This window comes from Gallinula chloropus, assembly GCF_964237585.1.
Source record: "Gallinula chloropus genome assembly, chromosome: 2".
Taxonomy (NCBI): domain Eukaryota; kingdom Metazoa; phylum Chordata; class Aves; order Gruiformes; family Rallidae; genus Gallinula; species Gallinula chloropus.
This window is the reverse complement of record NC_140086.1, coordinates 136,313,500-136,331,769: the sequence shown is the minus strand read 5'-3', so window position 1 is coordinate 136,331,769 and position 18,270 is coordinate 136,313,500. Positions and strand designations below refer to the sequence as shown.

The following is an 18,270-nucleotide window of genomic DNA, read 5'->3' as shown; positions in this document are numbered from 1 at the left end:
ATAAATTAATATGTCAATAGGAGGTAAGTCTTAAAAGGCAGAGAAAAAATCAGAGACAGGTGGCACAACTCAGCAGAATAATGCGTGTATCTCCACATGGGGCACCAGTAGGGTATTAGCCACACTGACATTGCTTTAATGTGGATTCTGTGCATGTAGCTGTTGCCAGAAATCAGAATATAGCAAGTTTACTGTATTCCTAGGTAGACCTTGCTGTTTGGGTTTCCTAACAATATTTTCATGAAGCCTTTGGACCAGTGGCTTCACACAAGTAAATAGATGTGCATTGAGACTATCATAAATGATGCATTTTTTAATGATATAAAGCCAATTAGAAATATACCCTTTTTGTTCATAGCTGTTTCCTCCTGTGTTTGTTTTGAAACTGATCAGACAACAGCAACAATTCCACAAAAGGCCCGTCTTCTAGACATCCAGTTCCCCCATGGGATTAATTTGGCATTGAACAAACTGTCCTTTTAAAATCTACTGAACAAAAATCATTTTTATTGTTTCTTATCAGCAGGAAATTTAGGGAAGGCCAAGAATAATACAACCGGAAGTTGTACTTGTCTCCCCTTTAATTCTCTTTACAAATTCTCTGTTCTAAGTACTGTTGTCTTTTACACCAACAGTTAGCTGAATTTCAGGGCTTTTGGGGCTTATTGTTTTAGATGAGTAGGGGAAATATGTAAGTAAATGCTTTATTCTATTTGTTTAGAAAATAATATATACTTTTCAGAAAGCTTTTAGGGACTTAGGAGCCTCCATTGCATTTCCAATGATAGTAATTTAGGCTACTGAATTTAATTGAGACCAGGTTACAAGCAGCTAAGCAACAATGGAAGTTCAGCTTTGGATTGTGCTTCAGTACATAATGTGCACTGGCAGAATGACATCAGCAAAGGAATTGTAGTTTTGAATCTCCTGGGAAAGTTGAGCTTGCCACATAGTAAGGAAAGAATTTATAAGTCATCAGAAAAGAAGCAGTTTGTTCTGGGATATGTTTTCAGGGAAACACGCAATGATGGATTTTTCAGATGATTATCCCAAGATGATTTTCTGGGAATAACTGCTTTGAATACCCACATTCAAACTTAACTCTTTCCTTAAAAGGTTGAGACCATGCCTGTTCAGTGCTTCTCCAACAGTGGAACACAAGTCATGCCCACTTCCTGATTTTATGCCCCAAATTGATAATCTGTAACCATATCAATCTGTTTGTAAATGGTCAGTCCCCTCACTAACAAACACATTTCTTGGATATAAGCAATCCCGTGGAACCTTACTGCTGTGCTATAGAATATCTTTGTTGGGTTGTTTTTAAAAAATAAATATTAATTAAGCATAAATTAATAAAAATAGACAAAATGATGCCTACTATTTTGAACAGACGCATGCGTGTTGAAAATTTGTGTTTTTATCTAACACAGAGAATACTAGGGGAAAGTGCACATTCTGCATTGCTGACTTCAATGAGGTAGTTTAGCTTAGTGAAAACGTAAGCAGCAGAACCTTTGGGCTGAGAAGTGTCCTTGATCAAAATGAATGGCATTATATACATTTTTAGAACTCTGTTTTCCAGAAAAATCATGGTGATTGTTCCCTTTTTAGAGAGGAAATTGAGGTGCATGAGATCCTTTTGTGTTAGAATATTTGTATTTTTCCTCTTCTATTGCAACTGAAGGGCAAAGCTCTAATCTGAGAATGAAACTACATAATACATGCAGTAATAAGTAAATCCAACAAAAGTGAATGCAGTAACCAGCTAGAATGCTATTTCATTGTATTAACCAATGCAGTTAAGAGATGTGTAGAACCAAATATGAAAACGACAGAAAACAGATTACTGGGAATGTTGAGTGATGGGATTCTCACTGGGTAATGTTTCTTGATGCTACTGCTTATGATAGAATATGTTACATTTATAGAGCAAGTAAATCTTTTGTTTCTTCTAATAAATAACACTGACTTTATGTCTTGTGTCCCCTTTTGAAAGCCTATGGCTTCCTGTAAAACCTTAACATGATCTTTGAGAGGCAAACCAAGTAAAAGCAACCACAACTGATGCAATCCCCAAACAACCTATTAACTATCCATCTAGCCAATGCCTGGCCCTCTAGACAGGCATATGGGACATCAATGGAGCAGAAGCAAGGGTAGGATGGCTTTTCTCTTCACAAACTTTCTGCTTCTGGTACTTTTAGTCTTTCTCTAAGTGACATCAAATCTGCTGGGCTTTTGGAAATGGTTTCATCAGACAGCAAAATCACCCCTGGGGCCATCCTTGCATTCTTAGTGAGACAAGAAACATGAAATCAAGGCTCCCTACTCCTATAAACTGCAGATTAACAAGAGTTGAGAGTCTCCTCCTTAGACCCAGGTTATCAATTGATGTTCTGGAAATACAATTAATTAATTGTGCATGATAATTTAAAGAACTATATTTTTTTCCAATGGGCTTTATGTAATTTTCTTTACATGTTTTGTAGCTGAATGAAGTATATGGCACACTTTGATTCAAGTTTTTTGTTTATGCTAGGATGGACACAATATGCGGTGGCTGATGAAGCTGAAGAATGCCCTAAAGTGAAGCAAACATCTAAGAAAATATAAAGCACAACTGTGAATGTTATTTTTTCTTGGTATTTTAGGTTAGTAAGAGAGAGAAAATAATGTAGAATTTGGCTATAAGAATAGAATTTTTCTCCTGTAAATTTAACATCTTTCTACTGAAACACTGCCAATAGGCAACAGCAAGTTGGTAAAGCAGAAAACAAACAGAAGAATCCTCTTCTCCTTTGCTCAGGACATGTGTGGGGAACAGGACCAAGTCTGCTTCCAAAGACAGGAGAAACACAGTGAAAATCACCAGTTCCCAACTCCTAACTGTGAGGGAAGTGTCCTGTCACTTTTTAATGTTTTTCTCTTAGAGCTATTATGACTTATTCTGTGTTCTACAGGTCTACTGTTAGCATGCAAGTTCAGCATATGGTTAAATGGATATATATTTAGTCAGGTAAGTTAATAATAATGTAAGTTAATATTTTATTTTATTTCTATAGAAGTGGAGTTCCAATTTGTCATTTTAAATGCCTCAGGCTCTTTATGGAGAAGGTTTGTACATGTAGCAATAAAAATATGTAGATGGATTTGAGATGTTACAATTCTGCAGAAAAGTAAATAGAGAATTTTTTTTTTAAGTTTTCTTAATAGCAAAACTTGGTTTTAGTTAATGCCACACTGAGCTCCATTCAGTGCAGGATGTAGGTTGTTTGATGTACTCACATGTGGCTTCAAAAGAGGGTAGAAGTAAAGTGACAAAGTCTGCTTGTATATTAAAGATGTTATTAAAGATAAGGACTGATTGAGAAATGTATTGGAAAGACTTTAATAGGTTACGGATGCAATTCAGCTCAGTATGATCACCCCTAAGTTTAGGTGTCTAGATGGAAGCAGGTAGGCTGAGTTCCAGTTCCACCAATGCAGGCAGTGGGATAATGAGAGAGAGTGAAATCACTACTGGTAATATGCTACAGAGGTATCATGGAAAGGGATGGCAGTATTGTGCAGCCAGTAAGACTTCACACTGATAGATTAGCCAGCAGCTTAAGAGAGAATAAGGAAATGCATATCAGTAACAGAAGTAGTAAGGTGTGAAAGCACTCCATGCCACCTTGCTTCAGAGAAATCAAATTAAATTAGTTAGAGCTGCAATGCTGCCAGCCCTCTCCTGCTGGTGGCTGCCAGAGCCAGGGGCATCCAGACAGCACACAGACGATGCTGACCCCTGCTCAGCCCGGCAAGGGAGAGAATGGGTACGGCACTGATTTAGAGGTGTGGGGGGGACTGAGCTGGCCAGACACACGAGTGAACTGTAGACTTCAAAGATGAGGCCCAAAACATCTGTAGTCTGAGCTTGATCCGGAGTTTTTGTTTTGAAGAGCTGAATCTCCTCTTTCAAGCCTCAACATGGCCCACTAACATGAATAAAAGTGCTCAGTGGTGGTGTTCTGCGTTATGTCACATCGATACTGATGCCATGCCCCTGACTCCAGCTCTGCGGAACTGGGGTGAAGTCACTAGTTTAGCTCAAAAAGCAGAAAGTATTAGTATGGAAAGGCCACAGATATAAGGAACTGCACTAAGAATAGACTTATTTATTTTATCCAAGGCAGTTATTTATAACTGCCACTTTCCAGAGATATTGTATTATGTGTCATGAAGACTAATTTTAAAAAAGCAATTGAATAATCCTTCTGTAAGGACAAAAGATATTGGAAAGTCTGCTATGTGCCTGAACCAAAAGAAAGGCCTTGACCTTTACTAGCTGAATGGGTGTTGATCAAGCTGTAAACAACCACTGACTATTTGGGCTGATCATTAAAATTTCTTTCATTCCTCTCAGATAAGCTCCAAAATGTGAAAGGATAGCTTTGGCACTAGGTATGGACAAGAGATAACCTCTAAATATACATATATTTCTATAATATGCTAAGTAAAATTACCTAAGTGTATTAATTAAACATGTCTGGCAATATTTCTATGACGATAAATGTCTGAGTCTGGAAAAACCTTGACTGTAGAATTTAAACAACAGGTGGTAGAGTTGGAAGTTGAAAAAGGAAGGAACATAAAATCTCCAGCCAAAGTGTAACAAGATATAAATATATACAAAAATTATATCCAGGTAGATGAATTCTAGAGACAGCTGCAGGTATTTTACAAACTTGAAAGTGTATGAAGAGACTGACAGGAGGACAAACTACATTCAACACATATGGCCTAGTGTGTAATAAAAGTATCTGGTAGTACTCTCTTGGAATCCTCATTGTCAAATGACAGATAAAATAATTACTGTCATTTGCTGTACTGAAGTTAGAGAGGCATGGCTTTTCCACCACATGTATGAATAGCTTCTTTCAGACCCCTCATCCTCTTTCATTCCCCTCTTCTGAAATATTCTGTAGCGTCTTTCCCAATCAAGTATTTTGTTGACAAGATGAAGGAATAAGAAATATGAAAAAGCATTTGTGAGGAAGAGGAAAATCACGATGGGTGCCAGTATTCCAAATATTTTACCATAGGCATTCCCATATCTAAATTTATTTCTGTGAATCTTCAAATGAAATTGTTGCCTAAGAAACAAAACATGTGTTTAAATATTGCATCTTTGACATTGTTTTGTGTGAATTCAGTTGCCTTGTATAACTTAGATATAGCATTGCTTTACTCAGGCTTTCCTGTGGTAGAAAGCCCTTGTCATTAGACCCTACATTTTCAAACTGATACATGAAAGACCTTTCTATACCAAACAATGAGGTTAATGGCTGTCCCACAGGCAACACAACTGTGTTCACATGAAGCAATTTCCCCAAAGTCTGCAAACCAGGAGACTGCCTAAGTTAATCAAATGTTATCCAATAGATTTTGCTTGACAAGATGCAGTCATTAACTCTAAATGATCTATTTTATATATAACTAAGGCATTGTCATCAAATCTTACACCTCTACCAATTTCAAAGTTGTCTTGAATTTTTACAGTATACAAGCAACTAAAAATTACTTTAAATACTTGATCGAAAGATTATATAACCACCATCTAGAAATACATAAAATCTTTAAACACAAGGCATTTTACTCAAAAATATCATAGAAAAAACTTCCCAAGTGATGACAAAAGCCCAGACACATATTCAGGTGGTTTATATTCCAACCTAAGTGCTGTGGCTCTGGGCAGGTCTTTGGCAGCACCCTATTGGGGCCCTATGAAATGCTCTCAGAGACCCAGACGGAGAACTGGCTGTACATGCCCACAATACAAAGCCTTCACAACGTGATAGCACTATGGTGCATCAAGCCAGTGGTGCACATGTGTGCCACGCAAAGGACACCACTAACAAAGAACTATAGAGGAAAATGTAGAGTACAAAGACTCTGCACAGTCTCTGCATCTTCTCCTGCTATATAAATAACATCTAAACATATACAATTACATCTTACCTTGCTCCCTTGGATGCCTTTTGGGCCTGGCTCACCTGGAGGTCCACTGATACCCTGCACAAAAGTCAAAGTATAGAATGAGTTGCCTTTGAAGGTGCATGTAAAGTTTCTTTTGAATTTGGCCTAACCAGGTGCAGTAAGATGTACACAATGTTAAGCTCTAAAAGACCAGGGTTTTCTGCATCACACACTGTGAAGTGCCTAACACCCTGAATATTGTTAAGCCTCATGAAGCTTAAGTGGCTGGAGAAAGAAAAAAAATTTAAAAAACCATTAGATTCAAAAAGAATAATACCAAAAAATTACAGTTCATTGTAGTAAAAATGCTGGGTCACACATGGATAATCTTATGCTCATAAAAAGACTAAAACTGGCCCAAATCCAAATGTATATGGTTTATCATTAACATAAAATTGTCCTCAGATTGTGTTCATTCCCTTTCTTAAATATGATAAACTTCAGGAAAAATGTTCCTGTCCAAAAAGAAACAAAAAAGAATCCCTTTCAGGTACCATCCTTAAGAGCTATAGTAAAACCTCCAAAATACTGCATTTTGGCTAAGAAACAGATGCAAAAATTTTGCCATAGCAGTGATTTCCAGGAAAAACAATTAATTGTTATTGTCTCCTTTCCTTTTGCAGCTTTTGCACAAAGATGCAAAAATGCAATCATACACGTAAGTAACAGTTACATGACCACAAATCAAAATCTGGGGGGGAAAACAGTGAATTAAGTGAATATAGTTAATGTTCCAAATTATGCTCAAATCAAAATTGTACAAACTAGGGAATAACTGCCTCATAGGCATACAGTGATGTCCTAAGTGCTGTATTGTACACAAACTCAGAGTCACATGGCCTTACTCCTTGCCTTATGCATTTTCATGGAGTATTATTTACTGAAAGGAATCCTGCAGTTCTGTTTGTTTCAAAAGAAGCAAACTCTACTCTCTCAGTATCTCAGTGTCATATAAAGAAACAAAGTATTTTTTAAAAATCCCTTAGTACTTGAAAATAATTTCCATAAGAGACTTTGTGAAATCACATTTTTATAGCCTATTCTTCCCAAGAAAAAAAAAAAAAAAGATCATGATGTGAGATGGGCAATGTCCCAGTAGCAAATGCTTGAGGGTGTGCTAACAGAAATACACAATATACTCTGATTCATCTTATGTATTAGTATTAACATTCTCAAACTCACTGTATGGTATCTTCCTTTTGGTCATTAAGCTGTTTGTAGTTCCCATGCTAATTACTTAACTCTCATAGCTCAGAATTACAGTAAATCCTTGTAACCACTGATTAGTCCTCTTGTATAGCAATACATTCATCTGTTTCTGTTCTCCAGCAGTGAGGACTTGTTTTTTGTAATTAGCCTTTCAAACCTAAGCTGAATGTAGATCATTGTACTATATGATGATATGCAATGTTAAGCTCAAAGCTGGGATAATGTAGGAATAGTTTCAGTGATGTTGTGCATGAAAAGAAATTAATTTTGCCTTAAAATAATCAGGTTGTGTCATTGTACAAGAATTTAGGGATGGTTTGACTTGCAACAGCAGCTGGTGTTTTACGGACCCTACAAAACTGAACATATACTGCACGGTGAGCTAAAATTTTGTAGGGAAATGCTGGTGATTTGACTTGTCTCATTATCTCCTGTCAAAACTGGCCAAAAATCTCTTAGTCTCCATGTGTTTCCATTTTTTAATAAGCAAGAATAAGTGACATATTTACTAATCGCTTACCAGAGAGAATTGCTGGATCATAAAATAAAAAATTCTTAAATTTGTAGCATTATTGCATTTCCACTGGTAAGCAAAAGGAAAGCAGAAAAACATAATATAAAGACAACAAAAATCGTAGTTAGGAGTGAATGTTCACATCTTAATGTCGTGTAATAAATTTCTATAACCCTATTATGCCCCCATTATGTTTTCCTTCATATAACCCAGGCTCAGTCAGTAGAGAAGCAACTGGGCAAATGTTGGCCATCATCATTCCACATCACCTATGGATTTACTAGGAGACTGGTGTCACCTCTTGAGATACCTACTCCATCCAGCAGCTCTTTTTTATATGTCTAGTACCAATTTTTTAAAGGAAATTTATCAGGCTGTAAGAAGAAGAAAGACAGCAATAACCCTTTTCAGCAACTCCAAATAGAGAAAAAAAAGATCTGGACTTCCAGACAGATAACAAATAAATGATCATTGATCTGAGAGCGGTAAAAATCTCTGCTCCTAATAACATAAAGACTTTCTCTGCTCATTTCTCAAGTTCTTACATAATGACTGCAGATTTTTCTCTCTTCAACAAAATTCAGTCTCTCTGGCTGCCTTGTATTCCAGGAGGACTGTGTACAGCTTTCCACAATAGCTGGATGCTGACATGTAATACAGGAGGAATTCAGCAAGTAGAGGCACGTTTGTACTCTGAGGACAAGAGGAGAACTCTGCAGCTGGGGAGCCCAAGGCAGCCACACACCCCAAGTAGCTTTAAGCAGCACTAGCTGCCAAGACTTTTCTTTGAAAATTATTTCCAAAAGACAAACATTTGCAAGACTGTTGTTTTGGTGCCTCATGTACCAAACATATTGTTCTCCACAGAGCTGACAGGTTGTATGTAGATAAAATTTACAGAATGTAATATGTTGTTAGCTTTATTTTATTGGGTGGCTTTCAGTTCCCTTACCTGAGGTCCCCGGGGTCCCCTAGGGCCAAAAGGACCTTCCAAACCCTGAGGAAAAATAAGATTAAATTATCAGATTACTAGGAAATTGCTATTACTGCTTTCAAGTGCTGAAAACGGCAGTGTACATGTAATGACTCATATCTCTGTTCAAGCCTCTTCTAGGGAGTTTATTCTCTCTCCACAGTACTGCTCTTCTCATTCTGTGTTCAGTAATTGCCTGTTACATTACATACTCAATATTTGGTGAAAAATACTTTTCATATACAACAAACACTGTGGATGGTTGCTTAACATGTTAGCTATTTGATTAACTAATTATTTGCTTCAGCTCTTTAAATTCAGAAGTAGATCAGATACAGAATTCTTTAAAAAATGGTGCAGTGCTTATACCAGAATAACTTCAAATAACTTTGACCCCCTACCTCAAACTGCTGACCAGTAGCATGTCTGAATCACACTTAATAGTTCACCCAAAAAATCCCACATTAAAAACACATTAAAAAAAAAAAGACGTAGTTTTTTATTCCATTAGCTGACATTTCTCCATTCAATGAGTTCTCACCAGTTCCTACCACTGTAGATTGTTCACAAATCTTTCTGCTGCACTGGTTTTAATCTTTCACCAGAATGCATATTCTATGGGGTTTCACTTCCAGTTGACTCAATACTAAATTATAACTTATTTCTAAAGCAAAAATAGCTTCCAGCAAATAGTTTACTGTTCTTTTCTTTCTTTTCTTTGTATAAGCAACATCTCCACACAGAGAGGCACTGGCAGACTGCTACATTTTCCAAGGCACATGTCACACTTTGAACATCTCATAGCCTTGACAAACTGAGCAATGATACCTATGCAGCCACATCCCATTGACTCTCTTCCCCTACAGATGATTTGGATTTTTTTAACAATTCTCTGCTCACTGGCATTTGCTCCCAGGCAAAGCATCAGCCACCAGAGATAGCAGATAACCCCAAGCAGTTCTAGCCCATTTACAAAAGTACACAAGCAATGTATGGCACAAACCCCAATATGCTGATGTGGTGATAGCTACTTTTGGTAGAATACACACATATGACTGGAGACAGTTTTCATTTCCAAGCCAAATGCAAACTGTCTTAATTTCAAACCTGAACAGCTTTTGGAGAAACTCAGATTCACAGCATCAAAACCTCTACAGGACTCATTCTCATTTATGAGACTTGAAAGCAGCAGGGAAAAGCCTCAACGTTTTCAAATCAGTCAACACTACTGCCAACCGTGCTCCGATATCCATCACTGCACTTAAACATCCACCTTGGAATACTGGATTTGCCCATGTTTGTTTTTTTCTGAAGATTTTGTCTAGCACAGCCTACTATCATCAAAAATAAAAATAAAATAATTTTGTTCTGTCTTCTGCATTTGTGAATGTGAAGCTGGAGATTTCAGAAGTGATTGTCATTCTCCTTTGTTAACTAGGTTTTTGAAGCCCAGAATCTACTACAATCTCTGATCCTCTGCAGATGTCAAACTTCTTGTTTCCTCTTTATCACTGTTCTCAACAGAAACGAAAACAGCAGATTTCCAGCAGCCCTGGCGTATGCCTTCTATGTCCAGATTCCTTGGCTGCTTTGATTATGTTCTTTGCCAACTTCTGAACAGCTTCCTTTAATCTGGCTAGACATTTCACATAACCTCGTGCTATTTCTCATGTATAGCCTGGATAAAGAAGTTATGATCTTTCTTTATTCCTTTGAGAGATACAACTCTTTCTCCTTTTTCACTGATATTTCATTCTTTTCTGACTCACTCGCTGCCATTTTGAAGTCCAGCATCTCACAAGACACTCTCAGCCTTTAGATCTGCCTTATAATGCCCTTTTTATTTTGTGACAAAACCTGCTGTCTTGAATGTTTCATAACTCCTACCCAAAATTCATCACCAAATAACAGGAGCCACATACTTTTCAGTTTGGTCTTTGATAAAGGTAAGCATAATATGGATGTTAAAACTGAAGAACTGTGCTTTGATAGAATGATTTATTGCAATCTAGTTGGTAGTACCTAACAACTCCAACTATAAACCAGTGATCTGTAGTATGTATGCAAACCTATTTACAGGAACTCAAGATACATGATTGTCTCACTCGGGAGTACATTATCCAGCCATCTTTCAGAGTATAAATCCCAGACAAAGTTCTATATTCACTTGTTATCATTTCTGCACTTCAAGTTAAAAGAAGAGGAGGAGTAGATACATGTGTGAATGCATATCAGCACAGATGGGCTGATAAACCTGCAAGTTGTTCAGGTTGTGCAAGACCTGCTTCTATTTTAATATAACTTTATACATTTGAAGAAAAATTATGATTTCAAGGGACAAAAAAGGTGAACTCCATAACATACTACTATGCCTTTGTAAGCTGTGCTTGGCATTGGTCAGGACAGAATTTATTTGACCACACTTCTGCAAAATGGAAAAAAAAATAATATGGTGAACTGTGGGTTGTTTCTAAGAAACACATATCTACTATGAATGTATCTCTATTGATAGGAAATTATGAGATGTTCCAAATTTACAATAATCTTTACAACTTATGTTAGGAATATGTTACATGATTTTCTAGTATCTTCATCAGCGCAAAACAGTTCAAATAAATATTATACTTACTCTTTCCCCTTTCATTCCTGGGGATCCACACTCTCCTCTTTCACCCTTTACAAGAAATCAAAAGGTTAAGAGCTAAACAAGATGTTTGGAATACATTACATGCATTAATGGCTGTGCAAGAAGTTCAGTAGCACAGAAGGGTTAGTAGATTCCAAGGACCTGAGAGTGGCATGGTCTGCTCTGCTAAAGATAAATACTTTTTCTCTATGAAAATGCCTACAAAATTTCCAGCCTACATTGTAAGAGGCTAAGACATTTAACATCTAGTAAGTTCTGCTGTATTTTTCCAGCTCGCTGTGCTGCCTCCAGAGATCCTCTTTATATTCTAATTGCATTATTGTGATGTCTGAGATTTTCCTGAATAACAATTCTGAGATTGTACAAATGGAATGAGGAAAGAGAACTATTAATGTGTTCCACTGACGATTTAACGTATCAATAGACACATGAAAATTAGACCTATGAGCCTACTTTTCCCTTTTCCATGAAATGTTTCCATATAAACAACTGAAGCATTTTTGTAATGAATACAAATATTCAGAGAATCACTGCTTTTATTAACAACCCTTTCAGGGAGATAAGTGTCCAAACCATGCAGCCAAAATGGAATTCTCTCTGTTTCTGTTATGGCTGTGACGGTCCAGTTTGCAAATAAATTTCAGCTCTAGAATCAAGCAAGTCATTGCAGCATGTAATTTCTTTAGCTTCTTGGAGGGCCTATCTTGAGATTGTTTTTTGACAAAACATTAGAACTCAGAAGGTATAATTAGCTTAAAAGTAAACTTCCTGGTGGTAAGTTTTTTGAAGGCTAATGACTACCACATCTATTTGTGTTTGTAGTAAACAATTTCACATTCTTTCTACTTAATCTCTTACTCAACCCTCAACTTTCTGTTCCCTTCCAGAAGCTTTATTTCTGGTCTTTGACAGTTTTATATTTAGATTAGATTTTCTGATTTTTTTTTAATTGCAACAAGTAAGTCTGCAAAAATTTACATAAATGATGAATTTAGTTCTAGGGATTGCATTAGGAGCTCTCATGACAAAAAGATAAGACAGGTTCTTCTTTCCATTCTTTTACTTATACTGTCAGCAAGTGACATATCTATTTTCAGACTACTATTCTATAAAAATCTTACCTTGTCTCCCTTGTAGCCAGGAACTCCCTATTTGAAAGTTTACAAAAAAAAAAAAAAAAAAAAAAAGGGGAAAAATTATACAAGAGGAAGCAAAGGCAGAACAGGGAGAAAAAATCCAACCCAGTCAAAAATTATGTTTCAGAGGTTTAACTATTTAAAAATAAAAATATCTCTCAGGAATCATTTAACATATAATTCTCTGCAAATCTGGACGTGTGCTTCTTCTTCCTAGCAGTAGCTGTAAATGCACAACTGGGTTTGCCAGCCCCTTGGCAGAGATACACTACCATTTAAGCGGGCCTTTTAAATGGAATTGTTCTTGCCCATGGAGTACTCTTAATCTTTCTACTGTGAATCAACAATAATTCCAGCTCAGAAAATCAGATGTCAGAAGCTACTGAAGAACTCTCTAGATGTTTTTAGTGATGACATTGTCATCACTGCTTGGAATAAGTCTAATGCAAGTCAATACAAAACCATGTAGCTTCAAGAGTTCCTTTTGACAGTAGCATCCCGTCTCTACACCTAAACACATGGTTAGACTGTTTCTCTCAGGATAGGCATTTCTCCAGATCAGAGCTTAGTTTGGGTGCTCTAAATAAGTGAATAAAGTAGATGTGTGAAAAATGGAAAACACTTCCAGTTGAGTGGAACTAACTTGTGAATCGTGGTCTGGAAGATGATCTGAAAAGCCAGATCTGAGTTGGCACTGCAGTAGTCACATACCTCTGCACCTTTTTCTCCGCGATCTCCTTTATGAGCATCACCCTATTGGAAGCAAAGGAATACAACTAAAATATGTATTGGTCTTTTATTTATCACTATAACACTAAAACCAAGAACACTTTTTAAGAAGCAGAAGCTGCTTTTTTCCATTTACAAACATCCACACTTCTTCCTCCCACAATCAAGGAAACATAATTCGTGAATTAGCATAGAAAACTCCACTACTGTTACCAGATAAAAACTTCATCACCAGAGCAAGCTGCTCTGCTCAAGAGGTTTGTGTACCGTTAGAATGCTCTGTGGGGCTTAGAGAGACTGCAGCTAGGTTCAGAGACCTCTGCTGTCAGAGAATAAAATGGAATGATAGCCAGTATATACTTGGTAGCAGTTTAGTTCCAAATTTCTCCCTCGCTTCTAAAGCCCCTTCTAAAGCAGCTGACTATAAACCTCTCTCAGCAAAAGACAATCTTTTGGATTATACTTTAACTTATGTTATAATGCCTCCTATGATCCAAATTAAACTGGACAGAAATTTGTTTTATTATGAAAAATCATTTTACCTTGTTTCCTTTTGGTCCTGGCTCACCTTTTTCCCCTCTGCTACCAGCGCTGCCCTGAAACAAAGCAGGAAAATATTGTTACCATTTTGAGGAAAAAATTCTTCAGTTTCTCTATGATAATATCTTCAGGGCAGCCAAAAATATTTTGGGAATTAGAGCTTAGGTAGAAACACACACTGATTCAGCTATGGTACATGTGACACTGCTTTCACTTAGCTAAAAAGATCTGGCCTTATAAGTTATCTCTGAATTTTTTTAATCAGTATTTAATGATAAATGTATTTTCTACATAAAATCAAACAAGAAGGTGTCACGGAAAACCTTAATTTTATATAAATATTAATTTTATATAAATAACCCTTAAAATACTTGGATCTTGAATTTTAAATTGCAAACAGGGATTTAGTTCCAGTTGCACATTACCCATAGCTGAGGGACTGGATGATAGGCCCTGCTATCATAACCTGCTACACATATGGCCAACCAGTTTCTTAGTGTCTAGGGAGAAAGGCAAAATCCTCTGCATGTACCTTGGCTGTCTCTGGGGGAGCTATTAAAAATACAAAAGGGATCAGAGAGGCTCCCACTTCTCTCTTCTTTACCAGAGGCAAGAAACAATTTTGTAAGTGTCATGTGAGAAAAAAAAGAGAGCGCAGGTCACAGAGTTTTAGCCCTTTCTTCATATATGCCATCACCCTCAGTCTTTTGAACCTTTATCCCTTACACACATAGAAACTGCTGGTGGAGTTAAACCTTTGTCAGTTGACCTTTCCTTACCCATTGCAAGATTCAAGAATAAACCTTTCAATTTGGGCTTCAAAATCACGGGCCCATTTATCTGCTGTGTTTTGTTACTGTATAGTATAAATATATTTCCCAGACAGTATGTGACAGATTTCCTCCTGTGCCATAAGTGGCCTTTCACAGTGATACGACACATCACTTCAATTTGCAGTACAGCTAATGTCCTGCTGTTTACAGACATAGCAACCAATTAAAATACTGTGCAACATTGATCTCAATGAATCAAATTTTAATTCTGGAAGCTTTTCAAATAAACACATACTTACAGAATCACCTTTGTCTCCTTTTACTCCCTTTTCACACACACAGTTCTTCTGCATACACTACAATGTTAATAGAAACATGAAGGACATTTTAAAAATGTAATATTTCAAAGTAAAAAACCCACCTTCCCATGCCCTGTTCTTGCCTAGCAACAGACTAGACAATATAAAAGTGGAATAACAGGAAGCAAATAAATCTCTTGCTACTTTAACTATGAATGTTTAATATAGTTTATACATAGTATACAGCACCATGAAACCTTACATAATTTTTGGACCATTTTGACATTGTTATTGTTTTCTAATGAGACCACTAATGAACTTCCATGTGTTGTACCAGTCCTATTCCACTCTCACAGGAAGAGTTCTCTATGTCTTACCCTTGATACTACTCACTAATGAACAGAAGTTGTAGATTTCTCAGGAGGGATGGAAGAAATGGATCGAAGTTAAATTAAAAGAAACCATGTTTGGAAACTTCCCCCAGGTTGATTAAACCTGAAGTATTGTTGCATTATAGAAGAAGCAGACACCAGGAGGATCTAGTATGAATTTCAGTAATTGTAACACACCAAAGTTAAAAAACCTACCTGCTTCTGAAACAAGGCTTCCTGCAAAGAAAAGAAAAGTATTACTTTCATACAGATTTAATTGAACAGAGTACTAATGTAACCATTTTTCCTCTCTAGTTTAAAGAATTTCCAAGGTGAATGGCAAAGAATGCGAATACCTTCATCCCTTCCCCACAGTGGGAAGAAGCAGTTTGTGGATCTGCTTGTATGAAAAAGGGTTCTCTGGCAGCAATAGGGGGTTACTTCATCTGACCCGTAATGATCAGAAAACAAATGAGATATAATGGGACAGCTACATAGACAATATTAATGAACAATCCTAACGACTGGAATATGAAAAGACTTCCTAATGAAAGGCCTTATTATGGAAGGACACACTAACAAAATATATAGGGGAAGGAGGCGGTGATTTTATCAGCCTCATGCATGAGAACAAGTTATCACAGAATCAGAGAATCATTAAGGTTGGAAAAGACCTCTAAGGTCATCAGCTCCAACTGTCAACCCAACACCACCATCCCTGCTAAACCATGTCCTGAAGTGGCACATCTACATGTTTTTTGAACACTTCTGGGGATGATGAATCTACCACCTCTCTGGGCAGCCAGTTCCAATGCCTGACCACTCCTTGAGTAAAGAATTTTTTCCCCAATATCCAATCTAAACCTTCCCTGGCAAAACTTGAGGCCGTTTCCTCTAATCCTATTACTTGGGAGAAGACACCAACACCCACCTGGCTACAACCTCCTTTAGGGTAGCTGTAAAGAGCAATAAGGTCTCCCTTTAGCTTCCTCTTCTCCAGACTAAACAACCCCAGTTCCTTCTGCTGCTCCTCATAAGACTTGGTTTCCAGATCCTTCACCAGCTTCACTGCCCTTCTCTGGATACACTCCAGTACCTCAATGTCTTTCTTGTAGTGAGGGGCCCAAAACTGAACACAGTACTTGAGGTGAGGCCTCACCAGTGCCAAGTACAGGGGAATGATCACTTCCCTAGTCTTGCTGGCCACACTATTTTTGATACAAACCAGGATACTGTTGGCTGCCTCGGCCACCTGGGCACACTGCTGGCTCCTGTTCATCCAGCTGTCAGCCAGCACTCCCAGGTCCTTTTCTGCCTGGCAGCTTTCTGGCCACTCTTCCCCAAAAGAAAGTTAGCACCATAAACTCAAAGACACATGCCGTGTGCTGGGAAATACCCTGTCCATCAGTGATCAGTGAAGCTGAGCTATTATTGTCCAAACATGCAACTCCCTGCAGAGCAGCTGGGAGGAGGAAGCTCCCTCTGTCCTGACTCCTAAGGCATGCACCTCTAAAACCTCTGCACCGCTTTCAGGACAGGACCAAGGTTAAATGAAATATGCCATAGGTAAACAGGTGACAAGGTTAACACCAGCATTACTTACCAGTTCCAATTCCACATCCACTATTAGGTTCTGATCATCCAGGCATAAGACATGTTTAGAGGACGCATCACCAGATATCACATGCAATTTTTCTTCTTGGACTTTTTTCTTAGAGAGGCAGATAGTAAAAAAATGTATTCCAAGACTCCTAGCTGCTGTGGCTATACCCTGGACATCAGGGCTGTTTGGATGATCCACACCATCAGTCATCAAAAAAACCACTTTCACACTTCTCTTACGGCTTTCGGTTTTAAACAGCTGAGTGGCATTGGAAATTGCATAGTAAGAGTAGGTGCCATGGCCAATAAAGCCCAGAGATTTGATTTTGTCTCTAAAATTCTGCACGTTTTTCCAGGCAGTAAAAGGATGATCAATGCTGACTGTGCTGCTGAACTGCATACCTGCCAGTCTGACATTATACTTCTGAGACTTAACTGGCTTCATCTGGAAAACGCTGTCACTGACGTTCTGAACAAAATTCTTCTGTAAATCAAAGAGCTGATCTTTTGCACTTTCTGAACTATCCAAGATAAAGACTATATCGATGAGACACCTGTCACCTGCAATGGAACAAGAAAGTTAAATCTATGAATGATGGGCACACCTGCACAACAGATCTCGGGTGACTCTGCAACTATCCCGATTCTCAAATCATTTCCCCAAGCATTCCCCTGCCACCCCTGTAAAACTTCTAAGGATAATTATCACTGTAAAATCCAAGAAACTCTACTGAGGCCAACTAAATTTAAGTTACTTTAAGTCATACCAGTTTTATAAAAACAGCCTACAGACAATAAACTGTCAAATTAGGGTCCTGATGGGATTGCTTTAGCATTTTATTTGATTTTTGTATACAAAATTTTCCACATGCATTTTCAAACTAAAAGTTAGGCTCCTTATAATTTATTTTAAAAAGCTTATGAGTGTCAATGAAAATCATAGATCAAACCAGAGTCCATGACAAAGTAAATGTCACCACATTCCAAGAGACATTTTCCAGACCTGATAATCAAAATAAACTACGTTCTATAAATGCACACATAACTTGTCAATTACTAGCTAATTACCTTGAAATATACAGAGACATACACCACAGTAAATCAGAAATTTTAAGAAAATGGTTTTACCCTCATCTTTTTGCATCAAAGAATAAGAATTCCTTCCTTTCTTTCTGGTTTGCCCATATGCTATCTGGTTTGTTTCTATTGCCAGAAATAAAAAGCAAAAGAAAACATGTTTTTTCCACATAGTGACTTGGATCCCAAATTAGATGACTTCTCCTTCCTGTAAAAAAAAAAAAATTAAAAAATCACACCTGTGAATACTTCTTTAATAGATGCAATTAAATAAATGCAGATTAATTGCATACAGAATACACATTTGTGGGAAGCTCGATTCTAGAGACAGTATTTTAAAAAACAATTATAAAATGTCCCTGGGTAGGTGATTTAAGCA

The 18,270-nt window shown here is 37.4% G+C and overlaps 1 protein-coding gene across 1 annotated transcript in view; it reads right to left on the bottom strand.

Annotated features, from left to right (window-relative positions):
* Positions 1–18,063, bottom strand: part of COL28A1 (collagen type XXVIII alpha 1 chain) — a gene marked incomplete at its 5' end in the record, with an annotated part of 61,207 nt that extends 43,144 nt beyond the window's left edge. Inside the window, 10 exon segments of the mRNA XM_084260291.1 lie at positions 6,004–6,057; positions 8,697–8,741; positions 11,347–11,391; positions 12,486–12,512; positions 13,212–13,253; positions 13,772–13,825; positions 14,842–14,898; positions 15,429–15,449; positions 16,816–17,375; positions 17,943–18,063. Of these exon segments, the coding sequence (XP_084116417.1) occupies positions 6,004–6,057; positions 8,697–8,741; positions 11,347–11,391; positions 12,486–12,512; positions 13,212–13,253; positions 13,772–13,825; positions 14,842–14,898; positions 15,429–15,449; positions 16,816–17,375; positions 17,943–18,063 (1,026 nt within the window).
* Positions 18,064–18,270: the final 207 nt, after the last annotated feature.